This window comes from Lemur catta, chromosome 3, assembly GCF_020740605.2.
Source record: "Lemur catta isolate mLemCat1 chromosome 3, mLemCat1.pri, whole genome shotgun sequence".
In the NCBI taxonomy this organism is placed as follows: Eukaryota; Metazoa; Chordata; class Mammalia; order Primates; family Lemuridae; genus Lemur; species Lemur catta.
In genome coordinates, this window is record NC_059130.1 from 74119347 (window position 1) to 74141834 (window position 22488).

Genomic DNA, 22488 nt, shown 5'->3' on the forward strand with positions numbered 1-22488 from the left:
TTAATGTATACAGTGACTCAGAGAGGTAGGTACTATTATTAAATTGCCATTTAAGAGATGATAAAACTAATACATAGACAGGCCTAGTAATTCCCCCAAAACTTTCTGAGCGTGGATTAGTAGTAACACAACTAGAAGTGGGAGAGCCCGGATTTGATACCAGACAGGTTGGCTCCAGAGCTGGTGTGATTAATCACATACTATTTTGCTTCTCTAATCAAATAAAAAGAAAAGACTACAAAACCATGTATAATATGACTCTATTTTGTGAATATATGTGTCAATATTTGTATGTATTTTAAATTTGTACAATTCATGTATAAACTTTTATCTAATTATATACTCATAGAAGAGACAGATAGTAATTTGGTATTTTTCCAACAGTGGTTACTTCCCTCTAGTGGGATTTTGGATAAATGTTGTTTTGTACTTAAAATTTCTATATTTTCCAAATTTTCTATTATAGTCATGTAACCATTACATAATCACAAAATAGTGTTTTTTAAAGTTATATATTTCAAATTTGATTTGCTGTCTTGAAATGCATGGGTGAGATTTTAGCACGTCTTTGAAGTATCAGCCAGTGCTTGAGTTCCCACCCTCTGAGAGGTACGAAGCTAAGTGGGGGCCCATAAGTCTTTCTCTCAATCAGAAGCTGTGTTGTGTCATTTTAGAGCTAAGAGCAATCTTAGGAGCCCATCATCTTGTTTCTCAGATGAGGGCCCTGAAGCTATAGTAGATTTAACTGACTTACCCAACATTCACTGACAGTGACTTATTTGACCAGGCTTCAGACCCAGGTCTTCTGACTTCAGACACTGCTCTATGAAGCTCCAGAGCCCTCCAAGCCTCAGGCAGGTGGGAATGACAGCACAGTTCCCAATTGCTGTGACATTGTTTTGCAGTTGAGGAGGCAACTGAACTAGAGTGATTACAGATGTATTCTTTAAATAATAGCCACTGGAAACACAATGGGAAGGCTCTTGGGGATACTTTTATGACACGTCTGGAGGTCACTGAAGGACCCTCAGATCCCCTTTGTGGAACGTAGTCCAAAACCTGGAGGGGAGACGGGAGTGGAAAGAACACTAACCAGAAATGATCACTTCAGTAGATGGTTTTTCTAAAACAGACAAACACTCTCTTTTCAGCTCCAGGGCCCACGTCCGCAGTGTCCTACATGTCGGTGAAGTGCGTGGATGTACGTAAGAACCATCACAAGACGAAGTGGTTAATGCCTTGGGGACCCAATCACTGCGACAAGATCCGGGACATCGAGGAAGCAATTCCAAGGGAGATCGAAGCCAATGACATTGTGTTTTCCGTCCACATTCCCCTCCCCTCCATGGAGATGAGTCCGTGGTTCCAGTTCATGCTGTTTATCCTGCAGCTGGACATTGCCTTCAAGCTGAACAACCAGATCAGTACGTACAGGCTCCTTTCGGCCCTCAATTCCCTCTGGGAACTTCCCCTTTCAGGTTCTTTTAGAGCCAGTTCTAATAACAGTAAAAATGATCATAGTAATAGCAGACAATTATTGACTACGTACTGCTTACTAGGCATTTTCTGGGTACCTTACTTGTATTAACCCATTTAATCTTCCCAGCAATTCCTTGAGGTAGGTCTTACTATTTCCTTTTACGGATAGAACACTTGGGCACCTGTGAAGCTGCCCAAGGTCTGAAGACTAGAGAATGAAAGAGCTGAGGTTTCTAACTCAGGAAGCTGTCCTCACCACCAAGCTTCATCCCCTCTCTAGTGCCACGAGGGAGCTCACCCCCATACAGTGACTTGAGGGCTTCAGAAAGGTCGTTTATTTGTACATGTCTTTCCCCATGAGGTTTGGGTAGAGCGATGGCCTTCGGAAAAGATCCCTGTCAAAATGGGAATGGCAGCCCATGAGTACCCATTTCCTCACTACACCAGGTTATCTTTTTTAGCTTACTCAGCTGTGGTTCCAAACTCTGAGGGCATGAGATATAGAAATGTTCCGTGGGGAGGAAATTATTGAGTGCTTTCTGGGAGGCAGATACATGTGTGGCATCTGAGGACAGTATTGAGAATCTTAGTCTAAGAAGAAAGAAAACCTTTTTTGTCTTTTTCTTTCTTTTTTTTTTTTTTACTGAAACAGGATCAGGGATGTGCGGGGAAAGAGAAAAAATTATGTTAAACACAACTCTGCCTGGGGCCTATCCATGGATGGAAGCACCATTTCTAAATATAATTTTTATGTATCAGCAAAATAATCTTGATATACAATTATGTTAATTTTACTGTTTAGGATTTGGAGCAGCGTATGTGCTTGATTGACATCTGAAATGAACAAACATAACGTCATGCTGAGATAATTTTCTAGAATGTAGTTTTCTTTTTTCTCATTCATTCAATCTTTTGCCCATTACTTCAAACTGTTTTTGAGTACCCACTCCTGCCTGGCATTGTACTGATGGCTGGACATGCTGTCCTTCAAGGGGTGTATAGTCCAGTGGAAATGACAGACAAGTAACCAATTATTGCAGAATGGTGTGCTGAGTGCTGTAACCACGGTATGCCCAGGAGGCTGTGGAACATAACGCAAAGACTACACAGTGGAGAAAGGGAACGCTGCCCTGGCAGGTGTGTGGGTGGGTTTGGGGGGTGTACATGGACAGCTGTTTGAGGTGAGTGTTAAAGAGAGAAAAGCCTGGTGAAGAAGTTGAGGGGGAAGTGGGAGAGCATTCTGCATAGAAGGGAATGGCTGATATGATGATCCAAATTTGCACAGCAGCCTGAAGCATTCAAATGGTATTTCCCATGGCCCTAATCTCTTGCCCATTGAATCACTCACTCAGTCATTCATTGGTTGTGCAACACATTTATTCATTCACTCATTCACACTTTATTAAGTTGCAACCATATGTTAAACACTAGGTACCGAGGATACAAAATGTGGTTATTGTAAGAGGTTAGGGGAAAGGGTGCCTGGAAAAACAGACAGCTTAAACCTATACATGGGAAAGAATGTGCTATGTGCTATAACAAGAGGAATAGACAAGTAATATGTGAGCTTTGGAAACGAAAGAGTTTGCTATGAACTTGAAAACTATGAGTCTAAAAGTGTTTTACAAACCTCAAAATTTGGGTTTTAGTATTCCTAGTCCTAAGGAAGTATTCAAGAAAAGGAGAACAAGGATAATAAGAGGAGCCATGGGAGGATGAGATAGGTGGATTATCTGATGTATGTTTGGGTAGAAAGGTTAAGTGCACCGTATTCTGGGCTGGTTGCCTATGGTGTATTAAAGGTATAATCTCTTCTAGACAGACTCCCACCTCCTAGCTCCACATATAAAGAAACAGATTAAATAATTGCTCTCTGATGGTTGTATTAGTGCTGGATAACAAATTACTCTAAAATTTAGCATCTTAAATCAATAAACATTTATTATCTTTTGATTTCTGAGGGTCAGAAATCTAGGCATGGCTTAGTTTGGGAGTCTCTGGCTCAGCCTGTCTGGTGAGGTTGCAGTTAAGCTGTTGGCCTGGTCTGCAGTCTCATCGGAAGGCTTGATGGCTCCACTGGGGGAGGGGGATCTGCTTCCACACTCACCCATGTGCTTGTTGGCAGGCTCCTTCCCTCCCTACGTAGACCACTCCATGGGGCTGCCTCACAACATGGCAGCTGGCTTGCCCTAGTGATGGTGATCCAAGAAAGAGCAGGAGAGAGCCACAGAGTACTGGAGAGGGAAGCCATTCAGTCTTAGAAGTGACATGCCATCTCTTCTGCTGTGTTCTATTGCTTAGAAGGGAAGCAGTAAGTCCAGCCCACACTCTAGGGAAGTGATTACAGAAGGGCATGAATACTGGGAAATGAGATCATTGAGGACCATCATAGAGGCTACCTACCTGCTGGCGTATTTTTCAAAGGAACCAAGGTTTCATTTGAAATATGTTTCCTAGTTTATGTCCAGATTAGGAGGCAAGGTAGTGAAGAGATATGTGCATCACTTTTGAAAAGCTCTGCAATGTTGGGCAAGTTATAGAACCTCTCTGAGCCACAGTTTCCTCCTATGTAAAATATGGATAATAGTTCTTAATTAACCAAATCACTCTAATAAATTAGTTTATTTGAAGCTTTTAGGACATAATGTGTGCTATTAAAAATTTAAAAATAAAAGTAGCCATTATAATTATCCTATTATAATTATATTTATTTATTTATCGTTATTGCTGAAATTCAGCCCTTTTTCTAATTCTTATTTCCACACCTTGGTTAGTGGGATTAGTCTTTATAAAAGATGCATACAGTAGTCCCCTCTTATCCATGAAGGATACATTCCAAGAACTCTAATGGATGCCTGAAACTGCAGATAGTACCTAACCCTATATACATCCTTTCCTATACATACATACCTACGATAAAGATTAATTTATAAATTAGGCTTAGTAAGAGATTAACAACTATAACTAATAATAAAATAGAACAATTATAACAATATACTGTTCACCATTTCAAGGATAGAAGATTCGTTCTTACCGTTGTTATTAGCAACCTCAGCATATGTTAAGCTGAGAACTTTCTTGTTAAGCTGAGAACTTTCACTTTTTCACTTAAAGGAAGCACTTTATAGCATCTCGTTAGCATATCCAAATTGTCAGCATCACTACTCCTGTGCTTTGGGGCCATTATTAAATAAAATAAGGGTTACTTGAACACAAGCCCTGCAATACTGTGACAGTCAATCTGATGTGGTAACTGAGACGGCTACGAAGTGATTAACAGGCTGGGGGCAGGCACGGCGTGGATACGCAGGACAAAGGGATGGTACACAGCCCAGATGGGACAGAGCAGGATGGCGCAAGGTTTCATCATGCTACTCAGAATGATGAGCAATTTAAAAGTTATGAATTGCTTATTTCTGGAATTTTCCATGTAATATTTTCAGACCTCAGGTAACTGCAACCACAGAAAGGGAAACTGTGGATAAGGGGAGACCATTTTAGCTTCAATCTTATCCTTTCCCTGCTCAAGACACCTTCAGTGACTGGCAAAGTGGCATGCAGAGTCTTCTCCCTTCTGGCTGAAAGCTGCTTTCGAGCCCCCCCCACCCCACTGATGACCTGTACACATTCTCTGCATCCTCAAACAGCAATAATTTCCTACTCTGTAAACTTGTCTAGATGTTTTCTCTTTTCATACCTTTGCTCGTAGTGATCCTACCTACCTCCGCCTTTCTCAGTGACACCCTTCCTACAAATACAAATGAAGTGCTCCTCGTTGAAAACCTACTCATCCCTCAAGACATCCCACCTGTCACGTTTACATTATGTAATCCACAGCTTTGTGTGTAGGGAGCTGCGGATGAAAATACTGTGTTCTGTCATTCTCCTGCCAAAAAAAGCAACATAAAGCAACGGATTGAGGTGCTTGCCCCCTCCCACTCCAAAATAAGATTTTTGTTATATAACATTTTAATAATCAATAACATTGTTACTCAAACTAATTCTGGTCCCAGCTGCTGCTGGTTTGCTTATATTGATGAATTTGAGGCTAAAATGTCCAGAATTGACTACAGGGGTGGTGTGTTTCTACTGTCAAGCAGCCTGTTGCCATGGCAGGCTATTGTGGACCATGCAGTCCAACACCTGGGCAGGTACTGGAAGCTGGTTCTGCTTTCCTGTTGTGAGGAAAGCATTGAATTGTCTTGTTGTTCTGCCTTTTGCATTATTGAAGGTGATTTGCTTATAATTTGGTTTCCAAACTTGACATCAAAAATCATTTAGTGGCCGGGCACGGTGGCTCACGCCTATAATCCTAGCCCTCTGGGAGGCTGAGGCGGGTGGATCGCTCGAGGTCAGGAGTTTGAGACCAGCCTGAGCGAGACCCTGTCTCTACTAAAAGACAGAAATGAAAATTATCTGGACAACTAAAAATATATATAGAAAAAATTAACTGGGCATGGTGGCGCATGCCTGTAGTCCCAGCTACTTGGGAGGCTGAGGCAGTAGGATCACTTAAGCCCAGAAGTTTGAGGTTGCTGTGAGCTAGGCTGACGCCACGGCACTCACTCTAGCCCGGGCAACAAAGTGAGACTCTGTCTTAAAAAAAAAAAAAAAAATCATTTAGTAAGATAATTCAGAGCCTCAGGTAACTGTGGATAAATTTCTAAATAATAATTTCAATGATAAATTTCTAAAATTAAATTATACCACAAAATTTGAAAAAAGATTATGTGTAGTGAATGTTATTTTTAACTGAAAATAAATTTTTAAAGAAACTTTCCCAGTAATGTGAAATAAGTCTAATACCTTTAGTTTCTTTGGTTTTTACCAGTTCCTAATGAAGTTTTATATTATAAATGGATTAAATATTTTAGAATTCTCCAAATGCATTTGAAGTATATTGAAAGCTTAAGATTTACATTTTTCAACCTCAGCAATATAAATAAAATGACTTTGAACTCAAATCTTGAGCATTTCTCCCAAACGAGAAAGTAAAAAATAATTCTACATATGTTAGTAATTTCACAGATGAATTACTTCCTAGCAAATATTAATGCTAAATAACAACAATGCCCATGTTGGTGAGGCTTTAACTAAAACATTTCTATATGTAAATGAAATATGAATATCTTGTGTTTTATTCCCTCACTCAAGTATGTCTTCAGCCTTCAAAATATATTTTATTTTCATGTAGCAAAAGATTGTACCTAAGTTTCTTATCTTAAAAATTATCCTTAATTTTCTTATAATATGAGGGCCTGTGCTTATTAGGAGGTATACTAAAAAATTAACAGTATAGACAACTAATAGTTCCTTCGATAAATGTATAAAATAACTGAGATCATACAGCCATCAAGAAAATGAGATCCAAAAATACTTTTTGTGAGCAGCAATGGTAGGTTTTGGCTACTGACTTTAATATGAGAAGGTTACATGTTGGGTTTGTGGGAACGTATTTTTCCTTAAATTTATCCTGTATACTTTTGTTCATGGACACTGAGCAAGGCATCGATTAAAGAGTCATGTCTTTGTTCAGTGATAGGCATAGACATTTACATGCATATATTTTAATTGTAATAATATTTATCAGACACATAAGGTCCAGGTTTTCCCCTAATCCTTGTATTAAGAATGCATGAGACTGCCTGTCCAATTTTATATTTTTTATTATTCCTTTGGATTCCTTTCTGACAGAAATAAATAAGACTTGAGAAAAGAGGTTGGAGGTGTGGCAAACAAGATTTCAATTATATGGGGATGGTTTCCTGTTTGCACAAGATTTAGCTGTAACAGTATTACCTCAAATGTTAGGAGAAGTTATGACCAATCCTATTTTTTTAAAAACTTTTCCAGGCAGTCTTTGAAATGAGTTTCAGATTTCAAACAATGGGAAGAGATTTCACCTTTGGGCTGTGAAATTAAAGCTGGGTTTTATAATATATGTCAGCGTTTTCACCTACTTTTGAAGGGTCATTGAGCTACATATTTTAAATAATTTCTAGTCATTTGGGGTTAAATGTTTATTCCTTTTAAATCTTTCAGTTTAAAGGTGTTGCAGGTTTTAGCTAGAATTTGAGAACTTAAACCCTCAGAAAGCTAGAAAAACATCGACTTACTCTATAGAAGTTGGTCATTGTTTGATCAATTCCAGAATTTAATCAGGCTGGTGCCCTTGAGAGGTAAATGACAGCATTATTAGGCAATTTATAGTAATAAATTTCCTGATACACAGCACCTAAAAGAATATTTTTTGTATGCTAATGAGTTGAGTGACGGCTGGGGACCCCTAGATAGGCTGAAGATGGGAGCTGGTTCCCGGAAAGACCAAGCCTCATTAGAGGGTTGGGACTTTGAACCCTACCCCACAACCTCTGAGGAGGGGAGAGGACCTAAAGGTTGAGTTATTCACCACTGGCCAATGATGTAATCAATTGCACCTACATATTGAAGCCTCCGTAAAAACCCAAAAGGACTGGGTTCTGGGAAATTCCAGGTAGCTGAACAGGTGGAGGTCGGCAGAGGTGGCACACCAGAGGAGGGCATGGGTGCTCTCTGGCCGTTCATCTATAGCCTTTGTAATAGTCTTAATAATAAATGGGCAAGTAAAGTGTTTCCCTAAGTTCTATGAGCTATTGTAGCAAATTAATCAAACCCGAGGAGGGGGATCATGGGAACCCCAATTTACAGCTAGTTAGTCAGAAGCACAGGGCTGCACAACCTGTGCTTTGCAACTGGCATCAGAAATGGGGCAGGAGTCTTAAGACTGAGCCTTCAACCTGTGGGATCTGATGCTGTCTCCAGGTAGATGGTGTCAGAACTGAACTGAATTGGAAGACACCCAGCTGGTGTCTGCTGCAGAATTGCTGGGTGTGTGGGGGAAACTTCCCCCGCATCTGGTTTCAGAAGTGGTCTGGTCTGTGCTGTGTTTGTTGTGTTGTGAGTATAATAGGAAAAAAAATAGTTTGTTTTTCCACTCATAGTTCAACTTTTAATGGTGGTAGTTTTAAAACAATAGTCTCTAAGACTTGAGGAAGGGAGGCCAATAGAAGAGAATCCAGAGACTAGATGCTTGGGAACAGGAGTAATTAACCTTTCAGTGCATTCCAATTACAAATTATGAACAGACCTATCTGTAGAAATCTACGATTGGGTCAGTGATGCCTTTTTCCTGAATATTTCAGAGGCATGGAATTAAAATGTGTGTCAGGGCCCAAATACGGTGCTGTGTCTAGCTATAAGGGATACAGACTTCAGTTTTTACTCTTAAGAGTTAGGAACTCAAAGAAGCGTGAGTAGACAGAGAAGGGTGTCAGAGAAAACGTCAGCCTTAACATCTAGAGTCTAGAAGTAGTATTAATCATTGATAAAAATGAATGACTATCTAGGCGATGGGCTTAGATCTTTCTGTAAGGCCAAATTCTGTTATCTGAAAATATGTTCTAGAGTAGTATACCTCATTTTGTTAAAGAGATGCCCTCCTAAAATACTTTCTCAAATATACCATTCTTGTTAAAGTCATTCAATTTATATATACATTTGGGAAATATAGGTTTGGGTTGGTTAAAATGATACCCACGTGGTATTGTCACACTAATGATTACAACTGCAAGTCACATACTTAGCATACCCCCAGACTCTCCAAGGGGCTTCTTTTGAGGAACCTGGATGCATAGATCAAAGAAAAAGAATTTTTTTTGACATTTCTCTCTTCCCAGTTTTCAAATGTATAGGTGTTGAAATAGAAAGAAGCACTGACAGAAAGCCTCAAGATAGATAGATCTGTCCTGAGTAGCAAATCTAGGATTTTCAGGGTCTAAAACTCCCTTAGACTGAAGAAAATACTGGTAAATCATGGGGGGGGGATGGTGGAGATGGGAGTGACGAGAGGGAGGAGCGAAGCCAGAACGTTTCTGTGCTATTCTTACATAATGAAGGCATTATGTTTTGCCTTAAGCCCTGTACTTTATACTACAATTGAGTGTTAAGTCTTACTTGCTTATTTCATTATTGCAAATGACTACATAAACCAGTAGAATTCTTTCTATACGTGGCAAGTAACTTTTATTCCCCTAAATTGAAAGCATTTCTGCAAAACATATTTCTAGTGAAAAAAGTAATCAGAATGGTATTATCACCCAGTTTTCAAGTTAGATGGCTGAATATCCCGGATGAAAGTTGCATATCTTTTTATGAAATGATTGTTCTCTTCCATTTGTGCATCAGTTATGGAATGTTAGGTAGACACTAAGTGGAGACAATGAGACAGAAAAAAGGAACAATCTGTTGACTGTAAAAACATAAACTGTCACGTTATCCAAAATGATGGGGGGCGAATCTGTAAAAGGAAGAAAGTTAGAGAATCCTTCCAGAAACTACTGGTAATTGTTGGCTATCAGCTAAGAGAGGTAGTTCTAAATTCAGTGTTTTCTGATGCCTCTGTGGAAGGTTCCATAAAGAGAGTATAATGAAATAGAGGATTCCGTGCACCCTAGAAACTATAACTTCTATGATGGAACAGGCCATCCGTAGTGTGAGCTTCACACAACTGTATTCCATGCTTCAGCAGATAGTCCTTATTAACAAACTATGTTGAAGCAACTACTTAAGAAGTCTACAACTTCACTCTCCTACCCCCACTCCTACTCACCCCCCAGAATAGGCTGTCTTTAATTCATTATCATGTTACAGTCTGTATTTATAGGAAACGTTTCTAATTGGATAGTTTTTATTGCAGGCTAGTGTTGCCAAAATTTGTAAAGTCACCTTTTAAATTTCTTTACTTAGCACAATCTGAGTCAATGTGAGAAATACTCCCTTTGTTCTCCTGGCTCCTCCCTACAAAAAGAAATAGATAAGCTGAAAAAGCTCAAAAAACACCAAAAACATCTCAGAGACTTAAACAAATGGAGCAGGGTTTGTAGTATTGGGTCAAAGGTAGGGAAGTTGTCAGTATTCAAGATGGGCTTACAAGGTCAGTCCCCTTTATTCTTATAGAACTATGTGCCCCCTTCAAAGCAAGGCTAGAACCTAGAATTTGCTAGTATGAATCAGTCTGTCTTACTTGACTAGGAATAGAAAGCAACTAAAATCATGGGAGAAAACTCTCTTTTGCGCTCTTTCTCTCTCTCTCTCTATGTATATACACGCACCCACACACATACATACACACATATTTCCATATATGTATATATACATATATATATATACACACACATATATATACACACACACATTTTTTTTTAAGGGAGAAGACTATATTTTGATGTTTAACCCAGGATAGAGAAGATTAGGGACCTGATGTCTGTTCACTCTCATTCATGGATTTTCTTTCCATTTGAGAATATCTTCAGGCACAGCTGTGTAGCTCCTCCTTTGGAATTAACTATTGTGAACTTGTTTATATTGGTAGGGGTGTGGGAGCCTTTGGCTTTGTTTTAGGGTGTGATTTCAGTAAGCACGTTTTTTGAACAGCATCATTTATAAAGCTCCCTGTTTCTCCATAAGCTCTATCTGGCTTGATGGTTTTGTGTTATGCATTTGCAAATGAAAAAATACAATTCAGAAACAGAGTCAGACTCCTCTAAAACCTTTCCAAGATTTTTAAATTAATGGTTATATTTTGGTATATCCAGTCCCACACACTTCCTTCCAGTCATCCATTGGCTTACTGGTCATTTTAACATTGGGAAGTAGATTGTATTAGGTTGGCCTCCATTCTTAACAAAACACTCATCTATGGTGTTGAATTTGCAGAAATGGTTACTAAACATCTCATTTCAGACTTTGAGTGCTGGAAGGAACATTAGAGGGCTGCCAATCTAATAATCTTTAACCAGGTAGTCTGTGAGTGCAGTTCAAGGGCTAAGGGAGCCCCCTGATATTCTATATAAAGTTTTTGTCATATTTGCTTATGCATTTTTGGAGTAAGAGAGTTTATGGCTTTTGTCAGGTTTGCAAGTAGGTATTTGAACCAAGTGAAAGGACCAGTCATTTTTAATTTAATATGAAGAAACTTTAAACTGCATGATCCTTGCCCACTGTGTCACAGCTGGCTGGAGCCAGAGCAGGTCTCCTTGTTGTACATCAATAGCATAGAGATGTGGGTGGCACCTAGCAATAAGTGTACTACCGTACATAGGTCAGTCAGTCGTCTACCAAACAGTGGCCTCTAATGTCCTGAGCCAAAAGTTGTGCTGGTTTCTAAAAAAATGGTATAGTTTCAGTTTTTTAAAATCTCCTAATCTTTAGCTCAGAGAATGTAGTGCGGTTGGGAATATGGACTAGGTGGTAGGCTGGTCCTGTTTATAGTCCCACAGCTGCAGATCACCCACGTGTCTCATCTCCTGCTCTGCGTTTAGAATATAAGTGAGGAGATTGTCTTTGCATCCATAGCAAGTATATCCTGGTTGCTAAAATAAAAGCCTGGTAACATTATTGAATGATGTGAACAGCAGAGCAGCCAGCACCAACAGATTCCATAGTGGCGCCCCCAGTATGGAGAAGGTGTTTTTGTGTTTTTACCTTCTCTTCTAACTTTGGGTCATCTTATCAGAAGTCGAATGCCAGCCGGTCATAACATAGCTAGTGTGAGGTTCTTTTATGGGGAAATCGCATCTCTATTTTGGCTAACTTAAGAAAAAACAAGGTAAAATTATTTGCTGGAGTATGGTTTTCAAAGCAAAAGGAAGTGGGATGAGGATAGGAAAATTTTTGTTAAGCAGGGCAGAATTCTACTTGTAAAAGTGCTAGGGATTCTACACTGGAAACAACCATTTTCCCCAACATCTACCTACTGTCTACACATTCATGCTAGAAATGGTCCCAGATCCTCTTTTACTTTAGTAAGTTAGTAGTAATGATGTTAGTGGGAGAGGTAGTAGTAATTCTTTAAAGGAAGAAGAAATTCTGTTTATTTTAATTGTTCTGGTCTAAGTTATTTTCTAAAATAATTCTCCAATGGATCCCTTTCTTGCTTTGCCCACATTATTCATATGTTTGGCTACAAAGGAAAGCCCAGGCCTGCTCTAACAAGCAAGATTATGTCTTCATTAAAGGTAAGTAAGGTTTAGGGGAAGACTGCAAATATTTAAATTTAGTATCTTAAAAAAAGTTGAACTCACAGGGAAAAGAGTTCTGATAGTTGGAGTTGTTCAGCCATGAAAAGGTTGTCTCTGCAAGCAGTGAGCGCAGGCTGTCATGGTGGTGGGCAGGCAGAGGGTGGCGGGTGGGTGGGGATCGTAGTGATGACCACAGGGAGAGCTTGCACTGGGTGATGCTTTCTTGACAAAGTACTTTTGTGCCAGAGATGCTGGTAGTTGTCTTTGCTACTCATTTGCTACTACTTTGCTAGTCATTTGTTTTACCCCATACTCCTTTGCTGGAGAACTTGACCTGACTCCCCTCCCTCGCCCCTGCTGGTGAGCAGCTGGCCATGTAATCAGTCCCCAAGCCACAGCTGATCAGATTACGAATGGGTCTTGGCCAAAGGGCAATCAGTCAGATTCTCTCTTGTGAGAAAGTGGGGTTCAGTAACTCAAGGCCCACCTCCATTGGCACTTAAACTGAGAAGTCCTGAGGGCCACCTGGGCAGCCATCACACACCATATGCACAGAAAAGCAGAGAAAGTTGGCTGGCAGAGTGGGAAAACCAGATGCAAAGAGGAAAATGGAGATGAAGGACTGTGTGGTATAATTACGATAGACACCACAAGAGATGACTTTACCCCTTACAGCTTTCCATTCCTCGTTCCAGTCCCTCAAGCTTGTCAGCACTTTCTGCCCTTGATGGTTCTGAGAAACTCCTGTATTCTTCTAGCTAATTTCTGCTTAACCTAGGGTGGGTGAAATCCTGTTACTTGCAACCAAGTGATCTCTGATTAAGTCAACTTTACTTTTATTTTATCTGATCATCTGGCAAAATGAGAACACTGAGTATAAGGGAGGTTCAGTGGTTTGTCCAAAATCTCCCACCTGGGAAATCAAGGGGTCATGATGTATGTGATGTTAGGACTCCAGTACCTTGACCCGACCATGAGTCCAGTGGCAGTGCTGTGGAGTGGCTTCCTGTTCTGAGTGGCAAGTTATTAATATACTAGATGAACCCTGAGGTCTCATCTACTGTAATTCTCTGTTACTGAGCATCCATGACTCACTTAAGACTTTTTGGCTTTATAAAAATCTCATGAGTGTCCCTTCGGTTTTGTAAATAGGTGACTTCAGAGACCCTCAACTGAGAATCATTTTAAAAGACATTGCTTAGTCACGATAGACACTCCTATGTTAGTGGGTGAGCTTAGCATTGAAATGAGTGAGTTTTCTTATGTTTTATTTTGTTACATGTTACCTTATGTTCATTTCTACTTCTTGGGTAGGCAGACAGAGTTGGTGTACTGGAAGTGTATTTTTAGTCTGACATTAAAAAATGTATCATAGACACCAACACAGGAAGCAGTTTTTAGGTGAGTCAGTATATAAATAACCTCAAAGAGTTTTCATGATGGGATGGTAGATCTTTTAATTTAACAGTCCAGCATCTGAGGCCCCTTCCCAACTTCATTCATTCATTCAATAGTCATTTATTAGGCTTTTACTATGTGCAAGCACTTTGCTCAGGATTTAAGAAACAAAGATAAGTCCCCCTTATCCATCATAATACAATTTCAAAAACCATCATTGCCCTCCTTTGTTTAGTTGTCTCTGTCCTACGGGACTGAATTCTTTGATGAAACCAGTAAAGGTAATATTAGGCTCTGTGTGCTGTTCATCTTTGTGTCCCGTGGTTAGCACAGTTCCAGGCATGGTAAATATTCAAGATGTACTCAAAATAACTAGTCTAGTTCGTGGAGAAAGAAAGAAAAAATGACCCCAATGTATTCAGTGCTTTAAGTGCCCCCAAATACTCCATGAACACAGAAGGGAAAATAATTAATTCACTGAAAAGGAAATTTTTTAATGGAGTCAAGGACGGAGTTTTAAAGGAGATACTAGAATTTGTGATCATCTCCTATGTGAAGGCAAAGAAACAGTACAAAGGCAGCCTTATTTCGTTCTGGGAAGTAAAGGAGCTTGGAGAGACAACTACAGCCCTGGGTTAAGTACTTTCAAGCCAGAGTGTTTGGGCTGCATTTCTGACCTGCCACTTACAAGTTTTTAAAACTTCCTCGTACTTCGTTTTCCTCACCTGTAAAATAGAGATAATAGTAGTACTACCTTTATAGGGTTGTTGTAAGGATTAAGCTAGAATAATACACGTGAAGCTTTCACATGGTAAATACTTATGAGTACATAGTAAATGTTCAATAAATGTGAGTAGTTATTGAGCTTGAATAGAGGGGAAGGATATGAGTTCTGGAGAGAGTGTAGAAGCCCCGCAACATAGGTGGCAGGGCTTAGTGTACAGGACAAGGACCAAGGTGGATGTTGGCCACAGGCCTTTCATTACTCAGGACAGTGGTTATTAATTGCAAGTTGAGGACTTCAACCTTGGGAGAAAAATGCTCATAAGCCCCATTCACACATTTAGGATTCATATTTCAACTGAAACCCCGAAGGTCATCCATGGAATTCAGAGGTTTATGAATCCCAGTGAGGGTAGGCCCCATGAGTACCAAACTGCATGTTGACCAGCACTTAAGCAACTGGAGAATACCCTAAAATAGAAAATTCAAGATGGGAACAGAGGTGTATGGGAGATAACCTCATAGAGCAGAAGAGTGTTAAGGGAAGAACAGGACATGAATTGGCAATGGGAAAATTTGCTGGATGAAGATAACTCAGGCAAAGGCATTAGGTAGGGAGAAGGAAACATTATGCATCTCCTGTGCACGCTCAACACTTGATGTTCAAGGTTAAATAAATCTCTACTGCTCTCGGTGAGGCCGTTCCTGGAGAACAAGTTTTAAAACTCTGCAAACTGCAACTATGGAAGTTTAGTGACTTCTTCAAGGTCACCTGATTTATAGGTAAGAAAGTCCAGACTAAGACCCATATTTTTCCACCGTGAAAGGCCGTGAAATAATAACATGTTTTGTGTGAAAGACAGTAAGCCCATTTGTTAAGCTGTAGGTGAATGTTCATATATATCAGAGAGAAAAGATGAGCTCCTGAATGGGAGAGTTGCCTTGATGACTAGGTTAAGAAATTCTGAGTTTGATCCTTAAGAAAAGGAATTGAAAATCACATCTCTAGTGCTGAAATGAAATGTGGAATTCAGAATTGGAGACTCATAGCTTGTCCTTTGAATTATACAGCAGCTGGAGATCACATTTCTTTCCTTTTTTTTCTATCTGGACTTCTCACTTGGTGGTTTTCCCGACAGGAGGGCAGCTGTGAACCTTTTAATGGGGAGAAGTCGTAAAGCCTGGTTAGGGCTGTGTTCGCACAGGGCTGGCTTCGGAGGCAGGTAAAATCCGACTCCCTTTTGCTTTTCAGATACAGACACAGCCATCACTGCTGCCACCAGCTGAGTGACTCGGAATCTAGGGGTTGCCAGTAATTGTGGGTTTAAGTCACAGAGGAAAAAGATAAGAGGAGAGCCAGGCTGGTTTTTCCACAATTAAATGTTGCCTCTCGGGCTTCTCTGTTGGCAGGAATTCAAGAGGTCAGGCACCACCGGCCATATTATTTCTCTCCCTGGCTGCCTGCTCTCACTGTATCCCCTCCTCATTCATGGGAACGAAGAAAAGGTGGGTTGGAAATGAAAAGCTTGTCCTAGCCTACTTTTTCCTTTACGGAACTTGTCAGAAACAAAGCTTTCCCAGGAAACAGACGGGATCCCTTCTAGTGGCTGCTTTTCCTGCACGCACGTTGTCTCTTGTCTTTCTGATAGCAGCACAAAGATATGTTTTGGGGGTTGGGGGCGTACCGTTGTTGAAATCCACTTTTCTCCTTTTATAGTTATGCCTATGTTATTTCTCAAGTACTACCACATAATCTGGCGCTCTGGTGTTTTGGTATTTTGTTTAACTCTCCCACCAGACAAACTCGGTTGTTATCCCTTGTCGCTCCAATAAGTGCCCTGAGGGCAGGAATGGTTTTATAGTTCTTTATTTTTGCCACAGTGCTTTAAATGTAGACAAAGATGGTTAGATAACTAGAGGTATTTTAGATTTCCACATTTATGAAATATTGGAAATAGAAGGGGCCTTAGGAATCATATAATCCAACTTCAGTATTCCATGAAAGAAGACTTGCTCAAATTCTTCACAGCTAAAGAGCAGCTTTGCTAGAGCAAGAAACAGGCCTCCTACCTGTCCTGCCTCACGACTCGGTGACACGTGGGAAAGTACTTGCACTGGGGGGTGCAGCAAGCCAGGGTTCATAGTTTTGCCTCCTTTCCACATGAGTGTAGCTGCGGGCCTCAGTTTCCTCACTTTGAGATTGCTAATGCTTGTGTCTGGCTGGCATCTGTGTGGGTGACAATATCTACACATAGTAGATAGTGAAAAGTATGAGCTTTAAAGAGTCATTATTTTATTATTATTTTTTTAAAATACCATACTGCATTTATAAGAAAACTCACATTTCAGAGATCTCTTCAATATCAGAAAATGGTGCTTGATTCCTCTTGGTGAGAACTTAGGAGGGAGAGCAGGCTTACAGGGCTCTGGGATAGAGATTCCACCTGGAATGAACTGGAAATAGAAATTGGTCTCACCCACAGGAAGTGAGGCTCATAGGTACAACACCTTTCCCTGCTTCCAGTTGCCCCCCAATTAAGGGAGTTTGGGTTGATTTATTCAGCAGTTGGTGAAGGAGCACTTACCACACGCACGCTAAGCAAGAGGCTAGAGATGTGGCCTGTGGAGGAGACGGACAAGTCAGCAGGCCCAGCTCACTGCAGAAGTGATGTGAATGCAAATAATAGTGAGCAACATGATGAAGGAGGAGAAGCCCACCCAGGGCTGTGGGGAAGTACCTAGGAGGATGCCCCCCAGACTTTGTGTTCAGAGGCAGGTGTGTGGGGAGATGTGTGGAGCCCAATAGAGGCAAAGGGGTGCTAACGTTACCTGAAAGGTAAGAGAAATGGCTTTAAGGGAAAGAATGAGAGAGATGGCTGGGGGCGGAGGGGAAGGGGAGCCCAGCTTAAACGCTGCCGTTGTTGTAGGTGGCTTTTGTGGAGGGACAGACAGTGGGGTTCAACCGAGAGCGGCAGTAGAATATGGCCTCACTGCCTCCCAGAGCTCAACTTCAGGGAATGCCCTGGCTGGTTGATCAAGGGGAAGACCATATCTGCAGACAGAACCCCGAGTTCCCAGCGCCATAATTCCCCGCGTAAGCCGTAGGAAACAAATACTCTGTGTGAATAACACTGGCCTGACTCCAGCAATAACACAGCTGTTGAAACAGCTTAGTCACCAGGGCGATGGAGGTAGCGCGGTGAGGGAATGCTGGGTGCCGTGATGTGACATTTAGCTGGCCGGCAGCAGCCCGAGAGCCGGCGCAGACCTGTGGGAGAGCTGCGAGCGGATCTGCTGCCCGGCCGCAGGCATCCCCCTGTTTCTTTTGAAGCCCAACCATAATCCCCTCCCTGGGCAAGGCAGACTGAGGAGGAAAACGGAAAACATTTTAGGACTGAGGGGAGGGAAAGACATGGTTTGCTCCTTTTAGACACCTGGTTTCTGCCCCTTAATGAACTATGTTTATTTCCTGCATAACATTTTTTTTATGCCCCAGGCTAGGCAGAGTATAATTTAGATACGGTGAAGATGGAGAAAAAGTGTTCATTTATCTCATCTAGAAAAATGCAGTGACTCTTGTTAGCTCCCGAGTGTCCAGGGATGTATGAAGTTAGGAGGGAAAGCCCTGGCCCTCCTGCCTTCTCTTGCCTGGCTCCCTGTAGCAGCTTCCTCTGGGCAGATCTCAGGGCAGATCGGAGCCAAATTCTTAGCCAGTTTCATCAGGATTTGGGGAGGACTAATAAACTGCCACAGAGTGACCCCATCCCTCTTCCAGCTCTTTGAAGAATTGACCTTTGTGTTTTCTCTGTATCCGGCACTCCTTCTGCACTGTTTGTTTTGGAAGTTGTTAAGTTAAATTAGCCATCCCTTTCTTTTTCTGGTTACTGTATGAGAATGCAGCTGTCAGTCTGTAAACTCTGCCATCGTCTATTTTTAGATGCAGTGTGAACGAAGCTCTCTTCTCTAATTGCATTCAGAGAGAGAGGAGAGGCGCAGGTAAATTTTCACAACCATCACATCAGCTGCTCTAAATGCTGTGTGCACTGACGGCACCCTGGGGAGAAGGCAGAGAAGCCCACTGTGTGTTTTCCTCCCCCGCTGTCAGGTTTGTTTGCTGTCCACATGGATGTCGATCATGGTCAAATAGGAAAGAGCTGTGGCCCCATTTGCTTTCCAGTGTTTTAACACTTGCCAGCTTGGATGGTTCTGGTTTCTCTAGCTTTGTTAGGAAAAAACTGGCTCATCGTTGAGTCCAAATTCCTTGGTAAACAAATTCCTTAGAAAATATCCTTCCGGTGATATTTTCTACGAGATGAAATCATCTTAAGCACACTGAGAACTATGTGAGTGCAGTGGGCCTCAGTTTCCTCAGGATGTCTCTCTGGCCCTTCCCCCACCCTGCATCCAGGGTGCCTTTCACACAGCTGCCAGAATCCTCTTCTTTAACATCCTCTAAACAAAATGCCGTGGTATTCAGGTGTTCAGTGCGAGCCTCCTCCCTTTGTACCAGAACCTGCCTGCTCTCCAGCCTTCCCCGTTCTCTCTGCTCCCTCCCGCGTTCCCTGTTGTATTGAATTGGTTGTTGTCTCTGACAGCACCCTGAGATTTTGTGCTTACATGACTTTTTATACACACAGCCTCCTCAGCCTGTAATTCCTTCTCCTACCTCATTGCCTAGTGAATGCTTATCCTGTCACGCACAGGTAAGCATCACCTCTTCTGGATGAGGTGATCCAGAAGATCGTGTCTTCTGTGCTACATTTCTTGACCCCGTACTTAGCACTCTTAACCTCTTTGTGCCAACTGTATGTGCTTCTAATGCAGTACTAACCATGAGATTATACTTAGTTATATATGTAAACTATGTCTTCCCCATTTTACTGTGAACAATTTGAGGGCAATGACTTTATTTCCACTGTTGTGCAAGGAAACCAGTAGGTACTTAAAAATATTTGGTGGAAGCAAAAATGAATTGAGTTGGATGGTCCATCTGGCATTAGGGGTTTCGGAGCTATAGGTATATTCCATCTTGGTGGCAGTGCTGATTGTTATGGGGTCTTGGTTTCTAATGGGTTTCCTTTCCAGCGCTGGCAAGGTAGGTTAGAGTAGGTTACCAGAGATAGGACCCAGGGTTTGTTGTGCACAAATGAGTAGTGCACAGCTTTTCTTCTCTGGAATCTCTTGCCGGAAGTCCCATCTATTCTCTTATTCTTAGGGATTGGATGGACATGATACAGACCTCAAAAACTCACCCTTTTATTGCTTTGCTTGATTAAGCCTTAAACCCTAGACCTGCATTAGGTCAGAGAACTCATTGATTTCTAGCCCTCAAAGTTACATGGTGTCTTCTCCTTTGCCCCCACTGGCCATTTCAAGCTGAACACTAGTGCACCCCCACATTAGAATTCAGAAGGGACGGGGCTGAGGGTGAGGAGACAGCACCTCCCTCAGAATCACACACCTCAAAAGTTCCCCTTGTACCCAATCCTGGGGAACAGATGCACTGTTTTTTCATGGGACTGTTGGAACCCTTGGGCCGAATTTGAGGAACAGTCTTTTTCTGAGGTGTGTGTTGTGGGGGAGGATTGAGGGGTGGCTGGGGGATAGGAGTAGGGAAGCAGGCATTGGGAAAGAAAATGTGAATGTGCCCAAAATAGAGCAAACCACTTGTGTGGTATACAGGTGAGGGAGTGACAGGAAATTTGGGGTTGTAAGAGAAGTTGGAGAAAGAAGGATGATAATCATTAAACTGGTAAATATTTAATGAATATGTGTTGTGTAAAGACACGGGTGATATAGCTGCAAACAGGACTGAGGCAGCCCTTGGCTTTCAGGAACCTCCAGTCTGAGTAGGAGATGGGTAGGGAGAGCGATGTGGGTAATTATTCAGGTTAGGAGCACTGAGTGGGTAAGTGTTATGATGCTGGGTGACCAGGGTGCAGTGGGAACAGGACGAGGGGTGCTATATCGAGCTCTGTGAGTGAGGGAAGGTGGGAGTAAATCCAGGTGAAATTCTAGAGGGTGAGCAGGAGCAGATCTGTAGAGGGGGGGATGCCAAACACTGTCTGCAGCCCAGCAACTTGCCCAGTGTTGCACAGGCACCAAGGGGCCACGGTGGGCTATGATCCCAGGCTGTCTGACTGTCTCCAGAGCTGAGCTCTTACCCATCTTCCAAGGCTGGAGGGGAGGAGGCTGTGTTGGAGGTGACCAGCCTGGGTGGAAGGAGTAGGGAAGGACTCATAGAAAATGAACCTGGGTGCTGAACAGGATCTTAACCTATTATGCCATTTAGGGAATTTTGACTTTAGACTGAGGACAATATAAAGGCATCAAAAGTATTTTAGAAATCATCTCTGGCTGCAGTGTGAAAATTAGACCAGAACGGGGCGAGTGTTGGACATGGAGGCTGGAGATGATGGTGGGCTGAACGAGGGGAGTGCCAACGAAGGGACAGTGATGGCTCTACAGGACGCCCAGCAGAGAGCATTGACCACATTTGGTGGTTTGGCTTTATGAACCATGGAAGAGGAGACACCAAAAGGAAGTGAACATGCAGATTTGAAACTCAGGAGGGAAATCTGGACTGGAGAGGGTGACTCAAGTCCCAGGAGCAGATGAAATCTCTCAAAGTGAGTGTGTTGAGTTAGAAAAGAGTTACCCTCCAAGCAGGTGAACACCAATGGAGGTAGTTCTTCCATATTCTGTGGTGCTTCAGATTCACTTATTTATAAAACAATTGACTCGTCCCCAGTTGCTTTTCCAATTGTGCAGCCTTTCGGCAGGGTAGCCTTGGCTACAATAGGGATTAGTGGGTGTTTTCTAACTGAAGATGACACTTTCCGGAGGACCTGATGTGGACAGCGTTCTCCCTTGTCCTGGTCATGTGTCATACACAGACATGTGACTTCAACCAGGTGACAGTGCAGTAGAGCACAGCAAGGGGCCATTTTGACAATGCTTAGAAATATGTCTTCTTACGTTTAGAAAATATTTCCCCACAATGCAAATGCTTGACATGATGGGGAAAGACGAGAGAGGTAATGTGAACCAAACTGTTAGGCTGGTTTGTGAAATAATTGCACTCATTCATTTTTATAACCGCTCACACCCAGGCCTGTAGGGCATCCTAAGAAAACAGCCGGGGCCAAATTTATAATTAGCTGAGTCCATTTTTGCCATACCTAACCATGGATATAGGACAGTGTTGGTTTTGTTATTTCCTTAATTGAAAGCGTCAGGAAAAATACAAGCCAGGTCAGAGAGTTTTTGATTGGGGCAGGAATGCTGGCATAAATAACCCCAGATTATATGTCTGCCGGAGGCTGGGAGGAGGCCGGTCTGCGTGGCCTTCTGAGGTTATGCAAACAAGCTCCGGTGACTGGCAGCTCCCCCATGGAACGTGAGAATGCACTTGAGCATTTTGAAACCTCTTTTGTTTTTTGTCCCAGGGCAAGGGCCCAGGAAAATCAAGGTATTTCTAGGAAACTAAAAGCTTTTGACAACTGTAAAGTAATTCTTTATTTTCTCTCAGGTGACCTGCCCTCCCCCTTTTCTCCCTTATTTACAGTTAATTGGTCAACAGGATAACCTAACTATCCTGGCACTGGATGGAAAGGGAGCTTGTATTTTCAAGTTCCTGCTGTGTGCCAGGTGCTCAGCAGCCTTGGGAAGTGGCCCCACTCTTTCCATCCTGCAAGGCGGGACACTGAGACTTATTCAAGGTTGCTTGGCCGAAAAGACATAAAGGCAGAATTCAAAACCAGGTCTGTTTGGTTCCCAAACTTGTGCTCTTTGTGCTATCCTGGCTTGCAAATACCCATTTCAAATATTG

General features: G+C 41.9%; 1 protein-coding gene across 1 annotated transcript in view; it reads left to right on the plus strand.

Moving 5' to 3' along the window:
• WLS (Wnt ligand secretion mediator) overlaps nt 1-22488 on the plus strand; it is a 99590-nt gene that overhangs the window by 37562 nt on the left and 39540 nt on the right. Inside the window, exon 2 of the mRNA XM_045547773.1 lies at nt 1152-1424. Within this exon, the coding sequence (XP_045403729.1) occupies nt 1152-1424 (273 nt within the window). The remainder of the gene's footprint in view (nt 1-1151; nt 1425-22488) is intronic.